This window comes from Pelecanus crispus, chromosome 5 (assembly GCF_030463565.1).
Source record: "Pelecanus crispus isolate bPelCri1 chromosome 5, bPelCri1.pri, whole genome shotgun sequence".
Classification (NCBI taxonomy): domain Eukaryota; kingdom Metazoa; phylum Chordata; class Aves; order Pelecaniformes; family Pelecanidae; genus Pelecanus; species Pelecanus crispus.
In genome coordinates, this window is record NC_134647.1 from 29,979,081 (window position 1) to 29,998,690 (window position 19,610).

The window sequence follows — 19,610 nt, forward strand, 5'->3', positions numbered from 1 at the left end:
CCCACGTACACATTCAGCACCAACACCAGATGTAGGTAGATACGGCAAAATAGCATTATCTCAATGTGCACGTTAAAAACCTCAAAAATATCCCAGACATTTTCGTTTTGCCATCCTCATCATAAATGGAAATATTGATCTGTCCCCTGTTTGCTTTCCAGGTACTGACACTGTCATTTCATTTTCCCTAAAAAGAACACAAGCTCATAGCTGGGCTGCAAAGCATCACCATTACACCCTTGGTATTGGTGCCAAGAACTCTGCTGACTTAGCTAGAGAAAGATGCTGAAAGCCCCTGACTTTGAGAGAAAATTCAATTCAATTTACTTCATACAGTGTCTCTCATGAAGTATTTCAAAATGCCTTATATCAGGAGATAACATAATGAGAAAATGCTTTAGAGAACTGGGTATTCAGATAGCAAGACAAAATGATACACAACAATAAACCAGAGTAAAAGAAAAGACGACTGTCATTTAAAAGCAGTAATCATCTGGATAAGTAGTCTTGTAAACTAATTACAGTGAGAAGAGAAGCAAAGAATGCAAGACTGGGAGGAATGAGGAGCAGCTTAGTTTCAAACAGGCTAAGGCAGAGAACTGGTTTCATGGGGAGGAAGGAATTGTGCACAGTATTGTAGAACAGCTACAGGAGATGTGCTTTAGAAATGTATTCACACGTATGTCTTGTGTGTGCTGTATATTGCATCACAAGTGTATCTCAGTGACAAGTGAAATTCTCTCTAGCGGCTGGGAAGAGATTAATTACATCGGCCTGGTTCATTGGGAGAGCAATTGAAATGCCCCCTTGTAGTTGGAAAGAATCAATGCTGATGGGTGCTGAAGGTTATTTGTTTTGCTGCTTTTAAGTTTTGCTCTCAGCTCAAGAGCCTCTGTTTGCCTCTACTCTGAGAACAGGTTTGTGAGTGAGGGTGTCGCAAATCTGGTGGTCATTAAAGACAATTAAGAGGTAGAATTAACCAAAACATATTACACGACTAATGGAAAAAGAAGCCACCCACAGAGACAGACACAGGCCAGGAAATGATCTCATTTTGCATGGTCACAGGAAACCATAGTCCTCCAGCACCAGGGACCGGGGGATCGCGGAGCTAGGGCTCAGAAGGCAGAATATTGTCTTTGTGGGGCTGTGCAAAAGCACTTTGCAGTTTTGGCTTCACCTCCATCTTTGCTATTTTCTCTCTACTTAGTGTTGCAAGATACAGCAAATGCTGAGAGCTTGTTTTCTACTAAGCTAAGGCAATTGCCATGTTTTTAAACTGTTATGGGAACAGCCTGTTTCCCTTTTAAAGTTCCCATCTGTGTTTGTATTTCCCTCAGTCTATTGCCTTTATAGAGAATTTTCCGCTCTCTCTAAATCTAAACCATTAGTTTCACCTCCTTGAACAAGAGGTAGGAGGAAAAGTAAATCCTGAGGTAATCAGCCCTGCTTAATTCCAGCATGGAGCACTGCTGTCGTCAGTGTTCCTGGTGTTCATTGCATAGGGAGAAGGGACTGTAAGTATATATTATAAGTATATATTATAAGTATATATATATAAAAGTATATATATATAAATATATATATATATTTGCGTGCATGTATATATGTGTACGTATGTGTATAGACAGAGAGACAGAAGGGGAGCATTTAATTGCCTAGCAATCTGACCGACCAAGTAGTGTTCTGATTGCATACAGCTGATTTTCTAAGTGAAAATTTTCAAAACTACTCACCAGCAAAACCAAGATCATCAATGACTCTGGAGTGTGCGTCTGTGCTTCTTATGGGGAAGAGGAAGGATGGTTTGATTACTATCTCTTTTTTTCCTTTAGACAAGGATGTTTTTCTCACCCAAGGGAAATGCATTCTAGCAGCATGAACGTAACTATTAATCATCACTTAAGCAATAATCAGTGAATGAAAAATGATGACCAGAAACTGAAAATGTACTTGCATAGCTTCTTTGGCACTTTTCCTTTGAGATCATGCCCTTGCATTTTAACATGAACAATTCTTACAAAATTAGTGCTGATATATTCCAAAAGGCGGTGATTTAAAAAGCCAGCACTCATTTTTCGCTTTAAAAAAAATACTCACAGTGAATGATACATTAAGATCTGCATAAGTAATGTTATAAAGCTACCTCAATACTCTCTGCGATAGATCCTCAATTGATGTGAACCAGTAGTATCCTAGAGGGTTACTTCAGAGATGGAGATGCCGAGATCATCATCACTAGAATGCTGCATTCAAATGCATGAAGACGTGTTCAGGATGCAGAGATATAAATGTTTTTCCTGTGTATTTTCACCCAAAACAGAGATACAGCCACTGAGAGATGCAGGTGTATGTCAGCTTTGGGAATGCCTCCAAGAGGAATCAAATGCGATTGAAATTAAAACAAACCACCCTCATCAGTATTTAGCATGCTTTCCTGAATCAGGGCCAAGGTATGTGGTAGCACCCAGCAGAAACCAAGGCTGTGAGACTCTACTAGGAGTACAGCGATACCTTCCTTTAGTTCTTCAGGTTGTTTTCTGACAAACTTAGTCACAGTTCTAATAGCATGAAGTGTTCTTTGGAATAGTCTCAAAACCAGACTAGTATAAAATGCTTAAAGTGTGCGTGTGCTTAACAGAAAGAAGGCTCAACATTCCCTGTGACTGAGCCCAGAAAACAGAACTTTAAGAGTCTACGAGATCATGACTTGGTGATTTGGCTATGAAGAGGCACCTATAGCCATCTGTTGATTCACCTTCCCAAATTATTTACCCTGTAGTTTCTGTTGACAAGAAAATAAAAAAAAGTTTAAATTAGTTGCCAGACTACCCAAAACAAACTTTGAAGGCATCAGACCATGATTTGAGAACCTGTAACAATTACTCTCCCAACAGGTCTGTAAAATGGAGTGGGAACAGAAATGCAAGGTTTCTCAGGACCTGCTGGGAAGATACTGGTACCTTCCTTATTCTTGAAAACTATCCTATGAGCAAGTTTGTAACAGGGAAATTGAAAGTGCGCTCTCTCCAGTGGTGGAGGTGGTTTTGAGAGTTCCTGTGGAACGTCATCTTGGTTTGCTATTGCAGCCACTTAGCGAAGAAAAACACCACTAAGAATATCAAAAAGAAGTATTAAAGGTGCTGTCTTATATCCAAACAATGGTAAAGCAGTACCGATGGGCTCATATAACATTAGACTCTTCTTTGAGGACTGCTTCTGTCATTAAAATCAATGCAACTTAATTAAAGCAAATTATAGATAGATACATCTATAAATAAGATATTAAAGTGCGCTGCTGAATATGGTAATTGCTGCATATTTAGCAATCAGCGTGTGTGTTCTGCTTTTGCCAGGAGGGATTTCTTTCAGTGGAATCAATGGAGCTTTATTAAAAACCATCCAAATTAGAGGGAGAAATGATGAGTGTTATAATAACGTAAAATCACTGTTTCAACTTTCATTGCAAAACCAGGAAAGCAAAATACATCCCTCTTTGTGTATGTAAGGAAAACATCAGGAAAATCCTTTTGAATCGTGGACACTGGTAGAATTTTTAATTTTTACCTTTTGATGCAAAACATAAAAAAGTTGGATAGAGGAAAACATGTTTTCTGTAGAAATGCTGGAGGTCTTGGAAGGTGGGATAATTAGGATATCACAGCAGTAAGGAATTAAGACAACCCCTTCAATCAACTTCCTCCATTTCACATGGAACATCCAGTTCACTGCCCTACATAACCTACCTCTGTTTTAACAGCTAAAGAAAGTGTTAGTGAGTCAAATCATGCTCTTAAATTTCACTTGCAGTCCCTAGAACCAAGGGGACTGTTGAAATGCAAGAAATAAAATGGGTGAATTTTGGTGCTTCACCTGTGTATGAAACATTGAGACCGGGGTGGGGAACAAATCCACTTTTACCTCTCTCAGTTTTTCTTCAGTTTTCACTTAATTGAAAACAAAAACCAACTGTGTCTCAGCAGAGGGGAGACCTGAAGGTTAAAGGGCAAATTCCATTATACCACAGCTCTTTTTGGCATGCTGAATCTCAACCCATGTGATTAGAAACGCTCACAGACAAAAGAAGAGCTTTGAGAACAGAGGTCAAACCAGCATCTGAATCAAGTCCTTTAACAGATGATCACAAGACTATTGAAAAATGTACTAAGCAATGCAGCACTACTATGTGCCATGTTTATACACAGAATTCCAGGCAAAAAGCAGAACTGGGTGGCATTTTCAAAGCACTTGGGTGATAGCAGAGCACATGCCTCTCTCTGCAGCCTTCCTGGGATGGCTCCTGTCTTATAGTGCATGTCATAGAAAATACAACGGTAGTATCACACCATTTTTTATGGGGAGAAAACCACAATGCACAAGCTCAGGTGACTTTCCTGAGCGTACACAGTGAATAAGTGAAAAAGTTAGGAGTCCCAGGGCTCCCATCTTCATAAGATTTTCCTGATCTCACATAATTTTAAGTAAGTCAGGCATGACTCAAGTGGAGTCAGCAGTGTTTTGCACTGGGTTCACAAACGTGTAGCTAAAATCATATCAGCCTTGATGAAGTTATGCTATTGCTACTTACCTAGTGGGCAGCACACACTCCTCATTTTCTTTCTGATCTTAATGATAACTGAAATGTTTGGAGGAGGCTTATTGTTCAGAAGTGGGGAAAACAAAGGGTTAAAAAGAAGAAATTAAAAGGGCAAAGGAGATGTTTAGCATAAGTGAAAAATTAATAAGCCTGAATGCAACACCCACTGTGTATTATTCCTTTTTAAGAGTTGAAACTTCTGACTCTGAGCTGTGTTTTTTCTATAGCTAGTTGAGAAGCTTTAAAAAAATCTTTTAACAAACCAATCTCTGCAAAGACAATCAAAGTTTTCTATATGCAGCTCTAAATAAAATACCTGCAGGAGAGGGAACAGTGACTGCGGCTTTCTGAGACAGCCAACCTGAAAATGGCTCTGCATCGTTCTTTTCCTTACAAGCACTACCCAAGGTCTTGGGTCTTCAGCCTACCAACTTCACTTGGGACAGACCTGGAGCAGGGAGCTCGGGTAGCTCAAGTGGGAATTTGTGAGAGGAGGTAGAGCCCCCGGCAGAAACGCACTGTCCTGCCGAATGTGTCTCCACTGCTAGGGGCAAGGAGTTGCTGCTGGCTTCCATTTGCAGTGTGGTAGCTCTCACCTTGAGCTGTGTCTGAATGCACAAGTTGATTCTGGCTTCATGAAGCTTAAACTTTAAAAAAGATCACTGTAGTTGTTCATACTGCAATGGGTGTCCAACCCCAAACACCTTGACCATATGAAAGGGGCAAGAGAGGCTTTCCTGCTAGCAGCTAGTCTTGTAGCCTTTAACAACTGCTCCAGGAAGAAGGCAGTAAGGCAGGTGAGGGGGAGTGAAATGCAGTGTCTCCCAGGAAAAAACACAGCTTCTTGCACTTTTCTGCACAGTTTCCAAGGTCATCTCAAGCTTCAGGATGAAGTAGATCCTTTCTCTGCTCTTAAAGAATTGTTCTTCTGCAGCCCCAGAATTTTCCTGTAGGGAAATCCTAGACTTATTTCAAGATACCTGCCTGCAGGTGTACTCTACTTATGCCCTATAATTTATTTGCAAATATTTGAATGCTCTTAAGATATTTGTTTCTGGCTTGATCTACATGTGCATGTTCACATCACTTTTATTTTTTTCCTGAGAAGTTTTCCTAGGGAGAATTGGCAGGTTAGAGATATTTGCTGCTAGCTTATCACTTCCATGTATTGGAAAAGTCCTCAAAGTGCCCTGCAGTGACCATATTTGCCAGGGACATAGCTTGCACTGACACCTGCACAGCTTTTGTTTTCTCTTTTTCTTTACAGTTGCTTTCCCTTTCTGTCTGTTTTGGATCTGCACATGAAACATGAATCTATGAATCTTTCTACAGTTTTCTGTCTTGAAACAAATGTGGGTTCTCTTTGTCCAGGGAAGTGGAGGGAGCCTCAATTTGCGCTCATTCTTCTCTGCCTTTTGGCCATTCACACTGGTCCCCTGGCTGAGGGCTGTGGACTTAGAGAGAGAAGAGCAGCACGCAGTGCCCACACCACTCTCCATTCTGCGCATCCCCCAGCCTGGTTCTGCCGCTGGGGACTGGCCGGGGTTTAATTAAAGATGCAGAGGTGTCATAGGGTTTTTTCTGAAGTGACATATTTCTGTTGCAGAAATCTTGTTTGATAATAGAAATTATTGGTTAAAAAAAGAGACTTGAACAACAAAAATGTTAGTAGCTATATAGAAAAAAATCCTTTCTGGCACACCGAAAATCCTGACCAGGAAGGCATTGAGTTATATGGATGTGATGTCTTGTCCATTTGTCTGGTACCTTGTCTCCAAGTGTGGCCAGTGCTACATGCTTCAGAGAATTCATCGGGATTCCCAAAGGGGCGATTGTGAGAATAGCCTGCTGGTACAGAAGTTTCTGCCTGCTCTCCCTTTCAGGGAATGGCTGACTCTTCGAGGCTTTGCTCTCTTCAACCTGTCAAAGGCTGTCGTCTGCTAACGTGGTGCCAGTTGTTTGATTTATATGCGTATCCAGTTTATTAATTTTCCATTCTACAAAGGGCTTGGCCATACCGATACTTTGCAACAGTTAAGTTCCATGAATTGTTTGTTGTTGTTTTTTGACAAAGATAGCATTTCCTTTCCTCAGCTTAAGCATGCTGCTCTTTTAATTGCACTGATGGGATGATGGCTGTTTCTGTGTTTATCTCTACCCCGTTATTTTTGCATATTCATGTTTTGCTTGTTAGTTGAGGCCGCTCTAGACTAAGAGATGATCTCTTCATAATGATGGCTCTTATTTAAGTTGATGTCGTTAATTTAAACCCTAAAAATACAGGAGCGTGTTTTGGATCATTCTTTCTGTTGTACATTATCATACATTTGTGAAGCGTGTATTTCATCTGCTGTCACGTTCTCTCTTTACTGATTGGGGTGTTGGTCTCAAAAGCTCTTCCAGCCGCCTCCGATACATACTCAGCTGAGTAATGCACCTTCTGTCAGCTCCCACGCCTCGCTGGTCACCTTGTGGTCAGCATCCATTTGGCTTAGATAGGACTTCCAGGTTTTAATCCTTTTTATTAATGTTATTGTTTGGTCGCCTAAATATTTTTTGATTATTAACTATGCGGTTAAAACCTCTGCACCTGTACTGAGGGCCAGCTGTGTTATGTCCCGCTTTGGGGAAGGAGGAGAAACTGGAATATTTTGATCTTGTTAATTAGTACCTTTCACACTGATTTTTAGCTTAGTTTGTTGTAAAAGACAGCAAGAAACCCTTTGCTTTGACTCTTTCTGAAACATAAATAACTTTTTTATGAGGGAGGTGTTTCCATTTTTACAGTTTCTCTCTTCATCAGGGTAGTATTTTATTCCAGGCACCATTTTTCTGGTGTCTGAGTGATGATACGTTTTTACTGTCACGTGGACAGATGGAGAAAGGAAAAGAGAAGAAATGGCTGAGTCTTTAATTAGCCGTGCAGAGCCAGAGCATGCTTTTCCAGTGTGTCGGGGGTTTTATATAGGGTGTGGAGACTCAGCCGCTCGATGGATCCAAATTAGCAAAATTGTGTATCCACCGCCAGGGTGTTTCTATGGCAACTGTCTCTCAAATCATATATACAAACAGACCTGACGGGGGGTATCGCCTTCTATTTGATCTGTAGGAAACCATTGGAGAAGGGATGGTTTCAGGCTGCAAAAAGGCCTTGCAATGTAAATATTTTTTATTTGCTGGTGACTGGTATAAGTTTTGGGATCACTGCTTGATGCTGGCTCGATTCTGAATCTCTTCGTGTTATTGCACATTGACTGGCTGCTGTTACTCCTGCTAGGTGTGAGAGCGATCATCAGGAAACTTGCACAGGGTTGCAAATGCACAGTTACCAGGCACATCCTTTAGCTCATAAACATCTTGCCACTGCACATAATAGCCTATCTACAGCCACACAGGTAGACCATAGACTACGTGCCTTTTGTGCTGAGTGAACCAAATTGTATGTTCATTTCTTTTCCCTTCATTCTTCTTCATAAAACAGCAGAAATCTGGAGGCTCTTCTCTCACTGGCGTACCTGGTGAATTAGGGGAAATTATCAACCTGATCAACTTAGCAGTGTAAGAACAGCCAAAGTGCCTGTGACTCTCTGCCTAAGTGATTCTGTCTTTATAAATGCTCTCTACAGGTCACTTTTTCTGGTGGAAAAAATTAATGAATGATCCATTTAGCCTACTGCCCTCTTTTTGAAATGTAGGGCAATTATTGTTATTTTTTGCTTGTCCAAAGCCAGGCACTGCTAAAGCATGGGTCATTTCAAATCAGAGGTGGTTATTTCTTGTGGCGATCAATTCCTTGAGGACTCCTGTCTGGTTTGAGTCAGATAAAGGGGAGTTAGCAAGAGGCCTGTGCTAAATAATTTTTTTCAGTTATGAGTATCTTGGATGTTCAGTGAGTGGGAAGGTGCATAACAGTGTTTGTCTAGAGTAATGCCTAAGCTTGCCTAGTAGCTCCAAGGGATAGTGCCTCTCTTTGCATTGGACTTGGCTTAGGTAATGGGTCCACAAGAGATTGTACACGGAAATGCTATGTAAAGGTAGGTAAGACTTACTACACCTGAGTACACCACCCTTCCCCTTGTAGAAGCTTATACATCTCTTCAGTGAAAATGGTATATTGTACATAAATTACAGGACTGACAGAAAAGTACTCCAACCTGTAGAAAGTGAAAAACATGTTAATTTTTGTTTTCTCTTTTTATAATCAGGCATTTGCCGAAAGCTTGGTGTGATTCATTCTTTTCCTTTTAATGAATTGTTAAAAATGTTTGAAAAGGCATTAAATCTTCCTTTCTGCTATTAATCTGTAAAAGGGGAAGGGGATTTTAAATGGCCTCTTAGTATATTGCTTTATAAAACTGCTGATTCTAGCAGCACCGGAATAGGAATACATACTAATGTAGGAAACACTGAAGGCAGTCAGAGCCTCCTGCATTTATGGAGGAAAAGACTAATAGCACCATTTTAACAAGGCTCTTAACACTCTGGGCCATCAGCAGGCATTGAGTGAGTGAAATTGGGAGGGCTCCTGTGTGCTAAAAGCATTGAAGTTCACCGGTTTGTACCCCAGTTGGAGCCTTCCTGATAGAATTGTGCTCTCCAGCCAACTCTGGTTGCCATCTTGAAAACAAACCAAGTAGCGAGCTGGCATTTTGACCGAGTGCACTAATGCTTCACTTTTGAAATGGCATCAGAGCATGATAAATGCACTTAACTCCCAGCTGGATACTTAACTTTGCAGTGGCATTAGGGAAAGTCTCTGGATTTGCGTTAAGAACAAAAGCAAAGCCTGTTTATATCACCTTCTATACTTGAGCAAAACACACAAGTGGAGAAAAAACAGCAAACTTGGTACTAAGATGCTAGCTTTGATTCAAGTAGTTACACCACTGGAATCAGAAGGGGTGTACTTAATTAGATTATGTCCTGATGTTACTGAATTCTATGAGGAAGGCCAGCCAGGGAAGGAGAGAGAGTATCCGGCTAGCATGGAAACGAGGAAAAGGCTCTGAAGGTTGTACCTCTTCTAAACAGTTCTTTGATACGGAAGCCTTTCTTGTTAGCAGTGATAAGATTATGTATGGGATTTGGAGCTTCTTTGAGCCCCTGCTTTTCTTTTGTTGATTTTGGCATGTTGCAGCATCATGTGTTCTCTGCTTATCATTTTGAGATGCATTGTTAGTAGCTGGGCTGCATAATTGATCTTCATCTCTAATTATTCTCCTCTCCACAGGTGCCTGGAAAAGGTCCAGATGGGAGCTCATACAATCTCCACTTCGAGGGGATGGAAAGGCAGTATGCATCCTTACCCAGGTACAGCACCAAGGCTCATACACACTCAATCTGATTCACCCTCCCTCCGATAGGTAGGCAAATCAGCCCACAGCTGATGTCCAGCTCTGACATGAGAGATTATTTTGCAGTTTTGTCTTACCACCTTTTGCTGCTGATTTAGTGCCATCTTTGTAACTGCACTATTTATTTGGACTTTTGAATTTTAAAAAAAAAGGTCTCTCATTGAACGTGTCAGCAAGAGTCATGATCCGCAGGTAGAGAACATGGCATTGAGGAAGCTGGCTCTGCAAGAGTTATAACAGGTCGTAGCAGGGCATAAATGACCGAGTTTATAGTGATATAATCCTACCTGGCATTGACAGAGTACTGCTGTGGGAAGCCTCCACTACAGCAGCCACAGCCACTGAAGTCCCACTGTTGCTGTGAAGACCGTCTGACTAGCAGTCCTACTGAATGCTGTGGAATGAGAGTGAATTCTCTGAGGGCTTTTTTTAATTTTTAATCCTTATCAACTCAATGAAGAGTAATTCTAGTCTGAAACCAGTGGGGCATAACAAAAAGGAAGCATTTCAGAGATTTCAGTCCCATTTCTATGGGAGTTCTAATAGCGGAGTGTAAGATTTAGCAAGCCAGAAAGGGGAACGAGAGGATGCTAAAAGAGATAGTGGGAAGCAGCGCGAGGAAAACAGAAATACAAAATATTCCCCCTTTAGAATTAGAGGGCTGGGAAAGACCTTAGAGGGGTTGCCCAGTCCACTTCCTGGACCTACAAGCAAGATAATTTGTAAAAGCAAAGCAAAAATAGCTATTTACAAGCAAGAAGAGAGTCTTCATTGTGAAGTAGTGCTGGCATTTAGGAAATCAGCAAATAGTTTCTTTTTGCTTCTTTTTCTTTTTCCACTAAGCTATTTACATTCAAAGGTGTCGCTGGAGAGACTGATTGATAAATATGTAATGCTGTGTCCAATTCCAGATGAAGATACAAAGACTATCTTACTTTTGGAAACCAATGTATAAAGGGTGTCTCACAAGACATTGTTGGATGTTTGTAGGCATTTTTAACGTACGTGGTTTCTAAACTAAAGGATGTGTCTGTAGTTTAGTTACTGCCTTCAAACAATATTTGTGTCAGCCATCATTTTGGAAATTCATCCTGTGCAGTAACTGGCTTTTCTAACAGAATCCTGCTTTCCAGCAGTGTGTCCTCTATGTGCTGACTGACTGTGAATATTCTTATTCTCCTGGGTAAATAGCCATCTTTTTTTCATAGTCCACAAACACTCATGTTTCCTGTCATGTTTTTAGCAGTGATTTTTGCATGTTAGTTAGGTGTAGCTTAATTATGCACATTCCTTTTTACCTATTTTAAACTTCAATTTTATTGAGTACTTCCTTGTGAATTACAAGAATAAATTAGCAATTCATGCCCAGTGTAACTCCCTACAGCAATTTTCGTATTCCTGTATCATGTCTCCTTTTATTCATTTTCCGTTCAAGCTGATCAAACTTATTTTTCCAATCTTGATAAAATGGAAATTTCCCAGTGAACTAACTTCCATCACCCTGAATTCTTTTTATCTCACCGGTATTCCTTTTGAGCGAGGATGACCAGAACTGAGCACAACACTGCAGATGAAGACGTGCCCTTGCTTTATGCAGCAGTGTTCTCTGTATTCCTTCTTCCCTGTTCCTTTTCAAACCCACTGCATCCTCGGCATGTCCCCAAGGTGTGTGTACTGCTCACTTCTGCACCCTGCATTTTTGTGTTAGGGTTTCTTTTTTTAAAAAAGTAGGTCCGTCTGAATCGGATCACGAATCTCACAGTGTTCTTCCCAAAACCTCCATTTAACTTGCTGGAAACATGACTCTCCAGCTCTTACAACAGGTTTGAGTATTTAGTTGGCTGGGACTTACCATTTAGGAAGTCATCCAAACATTCAATAAGCTTTTGGAGATCGGTGTGAAGAGTGTCATTTCTCTCAGTGCCTTAGAAGATTATGCTGGAGAGTGAGAGGGCCTGCACTTCAGCGGGGTTGTGTGTGCTTCCTGACCCGAACGCTCGGACTGCCGCACACAGGCCATGCCATTGCCGCATCTCCAGAGGGTTTCCACCCTGGCAGGAGCAGAGCTTTGGGACAGCTCACCCTTGGGTGTGCCTGCAGTCCAGCAATCAGCTGCTGCCTTTTATACTTAGGTTTTCTAAGTTTTGCAGTTTCATGTTACTGCAGTAATTAAGCCCTGGCAGTCACAAATAAGTAGATTGCTACAGTGAAGTCTAAATCCAGAAGAAGGGGATGCAGTCTCATTGCCAGCCACTAATGGAAATGAGTGATTTCTTTTGTTCTCATGGCCGACTGCCCAGGAGTATAGAGGGATCCAGGTAAAAACCACCCATTTGCCAACCTGTTCTCAGTGGAAGATCCATGAATACTACTGTAATGGACAGCATTATTAAAAAATGAAAATAACAGAAAGAAATAGGAAGGTAGAAAGAAATACAGAAGTAGTATTTCCTCAAAGAGCAGCTTTCTTCTCCCCAGCATTCTAGCATTAGTTCATGATTTCCTGCCCTTGTCTTGTCCCTGTCCTCACCTTGGTCAAACCACTGAACTGCATTTGGTATGGACATGGTATATAATTCTCTGCATACTTAGCCATTTAAGTCCAATTTAATAAGAGATACTTAAAGAGGCTTTAGATGAGGGTTGTAGATGCTGGGAAACAGATTCTTACTGCAATGTTGTGTTAAGTCCAGGAGGATATGACCTTCACTGGCCGCTCTGGTGAGGCACAACACAAGGAAAGAGAGGAAAGCGCTTGGACTGCAGCCAGTCTCACTGGATGCGGGGGGAGGAGGGGATCCGTGCCATGGCAAGAGTAGCTGGGACCTACACAGGGAAGCTTCTGCTTACCTGGAAGCCAGCAGGAGTCATGCCAATGTGTGTGGGCATGGACAAATTGAGTAAGAGAGCTTTGGTTTTCCTCCCCACTGGGCAAGAAGGAGGAATGATCACCTGCCAAATAGCTTTATGAATTCTCTGGTACCCCTAAGGTACTACCCCGTTCCCATGCAAAGGCACGCATCCTGCATGAAGGGGAGGTCAGATTGACAGCAGCATTGGAACGTATCTGCTGCTAGGTTGTAAAAAATCTAAGCTTTGAAACATCATTGCTGCTTTGCCCTTTTGTTTTGTATTTTTCTGTCTTTCTCTGAAGCTGCTAATTTAAGCCTAGACATTATGGGCCAAATTCAGCTGATGAAAGTCTGTATTAGCTGTATTTGAGTAATTCAGCTGTGTCAAGTGTGCTTGCCTTTGGAGTAGATGTAGTGTCCCAGTCTCACTGAGCTCAGTGATGCCCTTTTTGCCTTTGAGTGGAGGATCTGTTCTGTATAAGGTTACATTTTTAATTAAAGGCTGAAAACAGGAGGCAGCAGCCTTTGGAGGAAGGTTTTGTATGTGACTGGCTTAATGAGTGGCCGGCTGAGTTACGTAGTTAAGTTTCTAGGTAAAATAATGCCAGTCTGTAGACTTGGTTTGGAAATGTCTACAGAGGCAAATGTCTGAATTAGATGATAAGTGGCTGTGGCAGGAGAGCGGCAGGTCTTCATCTCACACTGCATTGTGCTGCATTGTCTGCAGAAAAGCAGCAAAGTGGGAAAGACAGAATGGAAGGCTTTGCAAGAGAGATACAGTTCTTTGCACACAATACTTACATGTTGCCCTGGGGCTACGGCTAGGCAGTGTCGAGTAGTAGTATTAAGCAATGTTAAATCCTTCTGCTTAGCAGGAGAATGGCTTGATTCTTATACCTCTTAGCCTCTTCTTTTGGGGAGAGGAGCAGGGCAAGAGTGTGGGAGCCAGAAAAGCATTTGTATTTTTTAAACTATTTTTAATGCTTGTGTTCTTGGTGTAATCCAGAATATTTTCCTGATGGAGCTATGGAACAGTATGAAACTGAAGCTGCTCTGTTTGTTCATAGTTTTATTTTTGAGCTTGCTTGTATGGAAGTCTGTCTTAATGTAAATCACAGTCTTGCCAACTGCAGCCTTGTTTGGAGAAATCTTGTGTTCGAGGACATGTTCTTTTCTCTTGATGGAAAATCTGGCTGTGACCAAAAGCAGACTGTCAGACACTGAAACGGGACACTGGTGACATGAAGAGTGTAGATCAGATAGATCAGAAAGCTCAGCCATCTTCCTGGTAAGAAATGCTGATTCCAAAGGAAAGCTAATACTCCAGACTTCCTCTGGAATCCTCATATTATTGAAAAACATGCATTTTGTCGAGAAAAGGGGTGGGGCTGGAAAGGCAGTTAAGAGCCTTAGAAAATAACTGCTAGCATGGAAAAATTAGTTCAGGCTGTGTAGATGAGTTCAGCTGTACTGCTGTGGCTGGGAGGAGACCGCTGAGCAAACTGGTAATTGGCTCACAGGAATACCTGTCTTAAATGTAACGTGCACCTTAAAACTGGGAAACTTGCAAATGTTATTAAGGAACTAGCCTTGCAGTACAGTGGCAGCAGTCGTCTTGCCATGCTGGAAGCTTCAGATTGACTGTGCAACTTATACTTCTTAAGGCAGTAGCTAAAAGCAGTACATCCTCCATTTCTAGGTATGAAGCTAGAAAGGACAATTTTTATCACCTTGCCTGAGCCCTCCAAGACCTACATTTCTGCATCAAACTAAATTTCAATTTCGATCCATCGTAATACTTTTACAAATGTATTTACAAAAGCATCTAACCTAGAATTAAAATGTCACATTGTATAGAATTCATTACATTCTTCAGAGGTTAATTATTTTACTGTTTAAAAAGATTATGTCTTTTTTTTTTTTCCCCTCAGTCTGAAACTATCCAATTTCAGTTTCTAGATACTATGGTAAATATTTTCTCTGCTAGATTTTAAAAGCCAAGCCTGCCTATGCAGTGATCATTTATGTTTTATATTTTAACCTCCCTTTCAATAAATTAAATAGATTGAGCACTTAGGTCTTACACTGTAAAGCATGAAAACAGCAGTGACTCAAGGGACTGGAGTCCCCATGCAGTCAATTTATGAGGTAGCCTCTAGAGTTGAATCAAAAGCATTTCCAACTCTTTGGATCAAAAGCAAAGTTTCTGTAACACCTATGTCATGAAGAGATAAGGTTCCTCAAACAGAAGGAGCGGGTTACTTAGCAAGTTTCATTAGCTTTTTCTTGCACTTGAGTGTTCTTGCCTTTATTTTACTAACCAAGTTTATTTAAAAATGCAGGATTTCTGCAATTGAATTGAATCCCAAAAACGTCATCAGAAAGTGACTTGACACCAATCACAAGAAAAAGTTAATTGTCTATTAAATAGGAGTCATCATTCACCATTGTCTAGCAGAATCTGAAATTAATATACTGACATTACTTAAATATGTATATGGTGTATTCTCCTGGTTAACAAAAAGAAATCACAATTTTAGTGCAGACTATAATTAGCTGCAAATCAACTTGTCAGAGCATTCCCAACCTATGGGAATTGACTAACCAAGGAGCACAGATGAAAAAGCAAGGTTTAAAATCAATTATTTAAATCAAAATTCCCTGCTTGTTGGTTTAAATCACAATTAATTTTTTGCTTTAAATCACTTTGATTTAACTTATTCCATCCCAAGTTCCAAAAAATTTGTCCCCCTTCTCATTTTGTATACTTCATTTACATTGCTCCTTGACATCCGACAGTATGTTACACAGCATTGGCCCAGCAGTACAGTCATGGTTATAGCCATCGGCTGAGGGATGTGGTGTTCTGGTTGGTTTTTGGTGTTGAGCCATCTGCACTGACAAGTGCCATGCAGTGGCACAGTGGTTCTCAGTAACAGTGACAGTGTTGCTCTGTCCCGCAATACTGCTGCTGTTCGGCCAAGTTATCTTCCAGGGACCTCCTTGGTGCTCAGCCACTTCTTAGCAGCAGTCTGCCTCTCAATTCTCCACTGTTCCTCTCTTCAGTTGGCTTCGGTACATGACTCTACTGGATTTACTTTTTTCCTTTTTTTTAGCCCAAAATTGTGCTTTATGGCAGGCAGAGGGTGGCAATGCTGATGCAGACTACAGGTATCACAGGGAATGCCATTGCGGCCTTGAAGCACTGTTTAAATTGGAGCATCCTTCACCTGGTTAAAAAGATACATTTAAATAATTGGGGGGGGGGGGGGGGGGGGGTAGTGTGCCAAAACTTTAATGGCAGTGAAATAACTTATCAACCCAGTTCAGAATCACCAAAGTCATAGTCTGTCAGTGAAACCACATTACTGGACATATATTATACAGTTACAAAGCAAACCTCTTAACTTTTGGTGCATAATATAATGCACAATATTTTTAGTAATACCCAGATTTTCCCTCCAAAGTGGTGCAAAGCAGTGAAGGGCAGGGTGATGGGAAAATACTTTGTAGTTTCGGGTAGCTGAAAAAAGTCTGTATCTCCCCTTTTTCTCATACTGATTAAAATTAGGAGAGAAGGGTCAAGAGAAAAATTTGAGAACCAATGGTGAGTGGTCTTTTTTAATTTTCAGTGTAAATTATTTTATTTTTAATATTCCCCTAACATAACTGCAAAACTAAGAAGACTTGATAATTTGGAGTCTTAAATAGGATTAGAACCAAGTAGGGTGCAAAAATGAATGGCCCACTTAATTTCATCATCCTAGTCATGTGAAATATAAATAATATTCAAACAGTATATTCTATGGTATACTTGGTTATTAACTTTCTCTTCTGTTTTAATCATCTAAAGTAATATCAGTAACTCGGGGATATTTTTTAAATATGATTTTTATCTTGACAGCTGTACTTTCATTGAAAATGCAGCAAAACCTTATCTGTCTGTATCTTCCAATGTGATGATCTCATTATAAATGAAATATGTGTATGGTTTTAGTTGGGTTTTAAGTCCTGGCAGATGAAAATTAGAATCAGTTTTAATGGAAATACTGGTCCTACTCAAGGACCTCCAAGATACGTTGCAATAAACCAGCCAAGATGAAATACAGGCAAAGAAAAAAGATCATTCTGACATGCTTAGAGCACAAGCTTGGGAACCAAGCTGATGTGCTCATTAAAAGATTAGCTTAAATCCAATATCAAACAGTTTAAGATTTGCTTAGCTAACTTTACTTAACTCTGCAAGGTAATAAAACTGATTGCTGTGGAAACTGCCCAGTGCCTTTGAGATGTCAGGAAAGTTACTGTCTTTCAAGAAGGACAGAGTCCAAATCCAAAGCGGGACACCAGATTTGTGATATGTACGTACAGGACAAAGCTGGAAGTGCTCTGTTGCAACTTGTTTTGTTTTATCTCCATTTCGGTTACTCTGCTGCAGTGTGCCGTGGTACTAATATCACCTCAGTGTTGCATATGAAGTCTGAAGGCTTTTTTTGTGTATGGTGTCAAAACACATTTGCCCAAAAATGTGCAGAGTTCATAAATAACCTGTGTATACCTTCTAAAGGGAGAGTCTCAGGCATTAAAAGCAGAGCAGGTAGGAAAGGGCCAGTGTACTGTATGTTTTTCAAAAAAATGGTCTTGTGTCTTGTGTGTTTCTCTAAGACTTGGCTGAAAGGAGGAAAGAAAACTGTAAGCAGGATCACAGTTACAGAAATCTCTAAGTTGAATTCAAAGGAAGGAGATTTGGTTGTAAAACATACCTCCAGCTTTCTAATAAAACAGAAATATCAGTTGAAATGAACAGGATGCCTCTGTCCAAGGCAAATTAAGTCTTAATACTGAAAAAGTATACTTTAGAAAGTCAGAAAGGTCAAGGTTCATGACATCAAATCATGCATTGCGGCTGGCAGGCCACTTCTGTAATTTCCATGGGAATAACTAAAGAAAATTGAGCAAAGAAAATGTCTGCAACAACTGGGACATGTTGAAAAAAACTTGAACAAGCTTGAAAAAAACACTAAAAACCAGATGTCCCAGAAGAATACTTTGGAAGTGTAGAAGGAGGCAGACAGGGATGGGTTTTGTCAATTTTTCTATTAAGTCAGTTAACTCCTCATAGCGAAAAGCCAGTTAATGCAATATGGAATAGTTTAAAAGTCAATTAATATTTTGAAACTAAACAGCCAGTCTTTTTGCAAGGAGATACTAGCTGGAGTAAATAAAAATACTTTCAAGTGTCACATTTACAAAAAACATGGATTTGGTATGGATATTAGTGTATAATCAGGCATAAGGACCTCCCACTCAAACTAAGGGCACCAAATTCAGCTTAAAAAAACAGGAGATGGAGGAAAATACTGCCTTTGAACAAAAGGGCTTGAATTAGTACTATAAAATTTAATGAAGTCATGGAGACATTGCCTCAGAAAAGAAAGCTGTATTAGCTATGCCTCCAGTGAGTAAAAGAACAAAACAGATGTTAGGGAACAAAATATTAATGAAAGAAAGAAGTGTCATTACAAAATGGTTAGGTTGAGGTGAAGGATCTGTGCAAAAAAGATAAGTGAATGCAAATTAAAAAGATGATCAAATTAAAAAACAAAAGTATATGTCCCATAGACTGCATCAACAGAGTGGTGTGCTGAGTGAAACCTGGGGAATGAGATGGGTGCTACAAAATGCAAATACATCCTTTGCATTGTTGAGATGGATGTTGAAATTGCTCAGAAGACCAACAGGCTGGGAAGCTCAGCTGGCTGCTTTATAGGTACGGATATTTGGAATAAAAACATTGCTGCTTATGTTGGGTTATAAATCAGAACTGATCAAAAAGTGTGGACTCTAGGCTGCAAAAGTGAGGAGATAAGTTTTTCTTTCTATGAGAAAGTTCATTGTAAAATAAGACAACTCCACTGCGGTTCTTGGCTTTGGCTTTCTCTTGATAAATGGGCCTGGAGGTGTGGCTGAAAGATGGTTGTCAGTGAACATGCTTTAAAAACAGCTAAAGAAGGAGAAATGTAGGGAGCCAACAGCATTAGGTATAAATACATATGATTTTTGAGGATGTTGGATCAGGATTTTTTGAGTGAGCTTTCTGCAGCTCTCACAGCATTGTGCATGAACCTCCTGTATGTTCCATCACGGCTCAGCTAGGTTCCTGTAAGCAAACAGCAGCTTTGCAATGGCACCCATCACTCAGAGGCAGACTGCAGTTACTTCTCCATAATCCATCCAGTTCCCTTATCTTCATGCAACTTTTGCGAAGCAGGTTCAGAAAAAACAGGGAAGATGTTAAAAAAACCAAGGAAGTTGCACTGTCACGATGGCAAGTTGCAAGCTTCTAATAGCAAGCCATTTAAAGTGAGTCAGTTACAGGTATTCTTATATACACATTTATGAAAGAGGAAAGGAGATTATGATGATGAATCAGGAAAGTTAATTGTACGTGGACGGTCTTAATTGCATGCTGTAAGGTAATGACAGGCTGTGAAATCTTAAGAACTCAAATATAGTTCTGGGTTCTTTTACAGACACATAGGGGACAGAGTGGTGAGTACTCAGCGTGCCACGCACCGAGAAATAAGAGACAGGGCTGGGGGGATGAGAGCCATAGAGAAACACAAGGGCAGTGCTTTAAGCAGACCTGCAGTTGTTTGTGATTGTTATCCTTGGTGAAGCCCTGCCTTGTGAGGAGAGAGCTTTTATATAAACTGGTGATTAAAGGGAAGAGGTATCTAATTTGGAATTAAGGGAATCACTGAAGAATTTAATAGTAAAAACAGTTGCTAGAGCAGCTGTTTCAAC

At 40.4% G+C, this 19,610-nt stretch overlaps 1 protein-coding gene across 1 annotated transcript in view; it reads left to right on the forward strand.

The window, feature by feature from the left end:
• The window catches only part of PARD3B (par-3 family cell polarity regulator beta), a 426,026-nt gene that overhangs the window by 389,503 nt on the left and 16,913 nt on the right, over nt 1-19,610 (forward strand). The window contains exon 24 of the mRNA XM_075710482.1: nt 9,828-9,907. Coding sequence (XP_075566597.1) covers nt 9,828-9,907 — 80 coding nt within the window. The remainder of the gene's footprint in view (nt 1-9,827; nt 9,908-19,610) is intronic.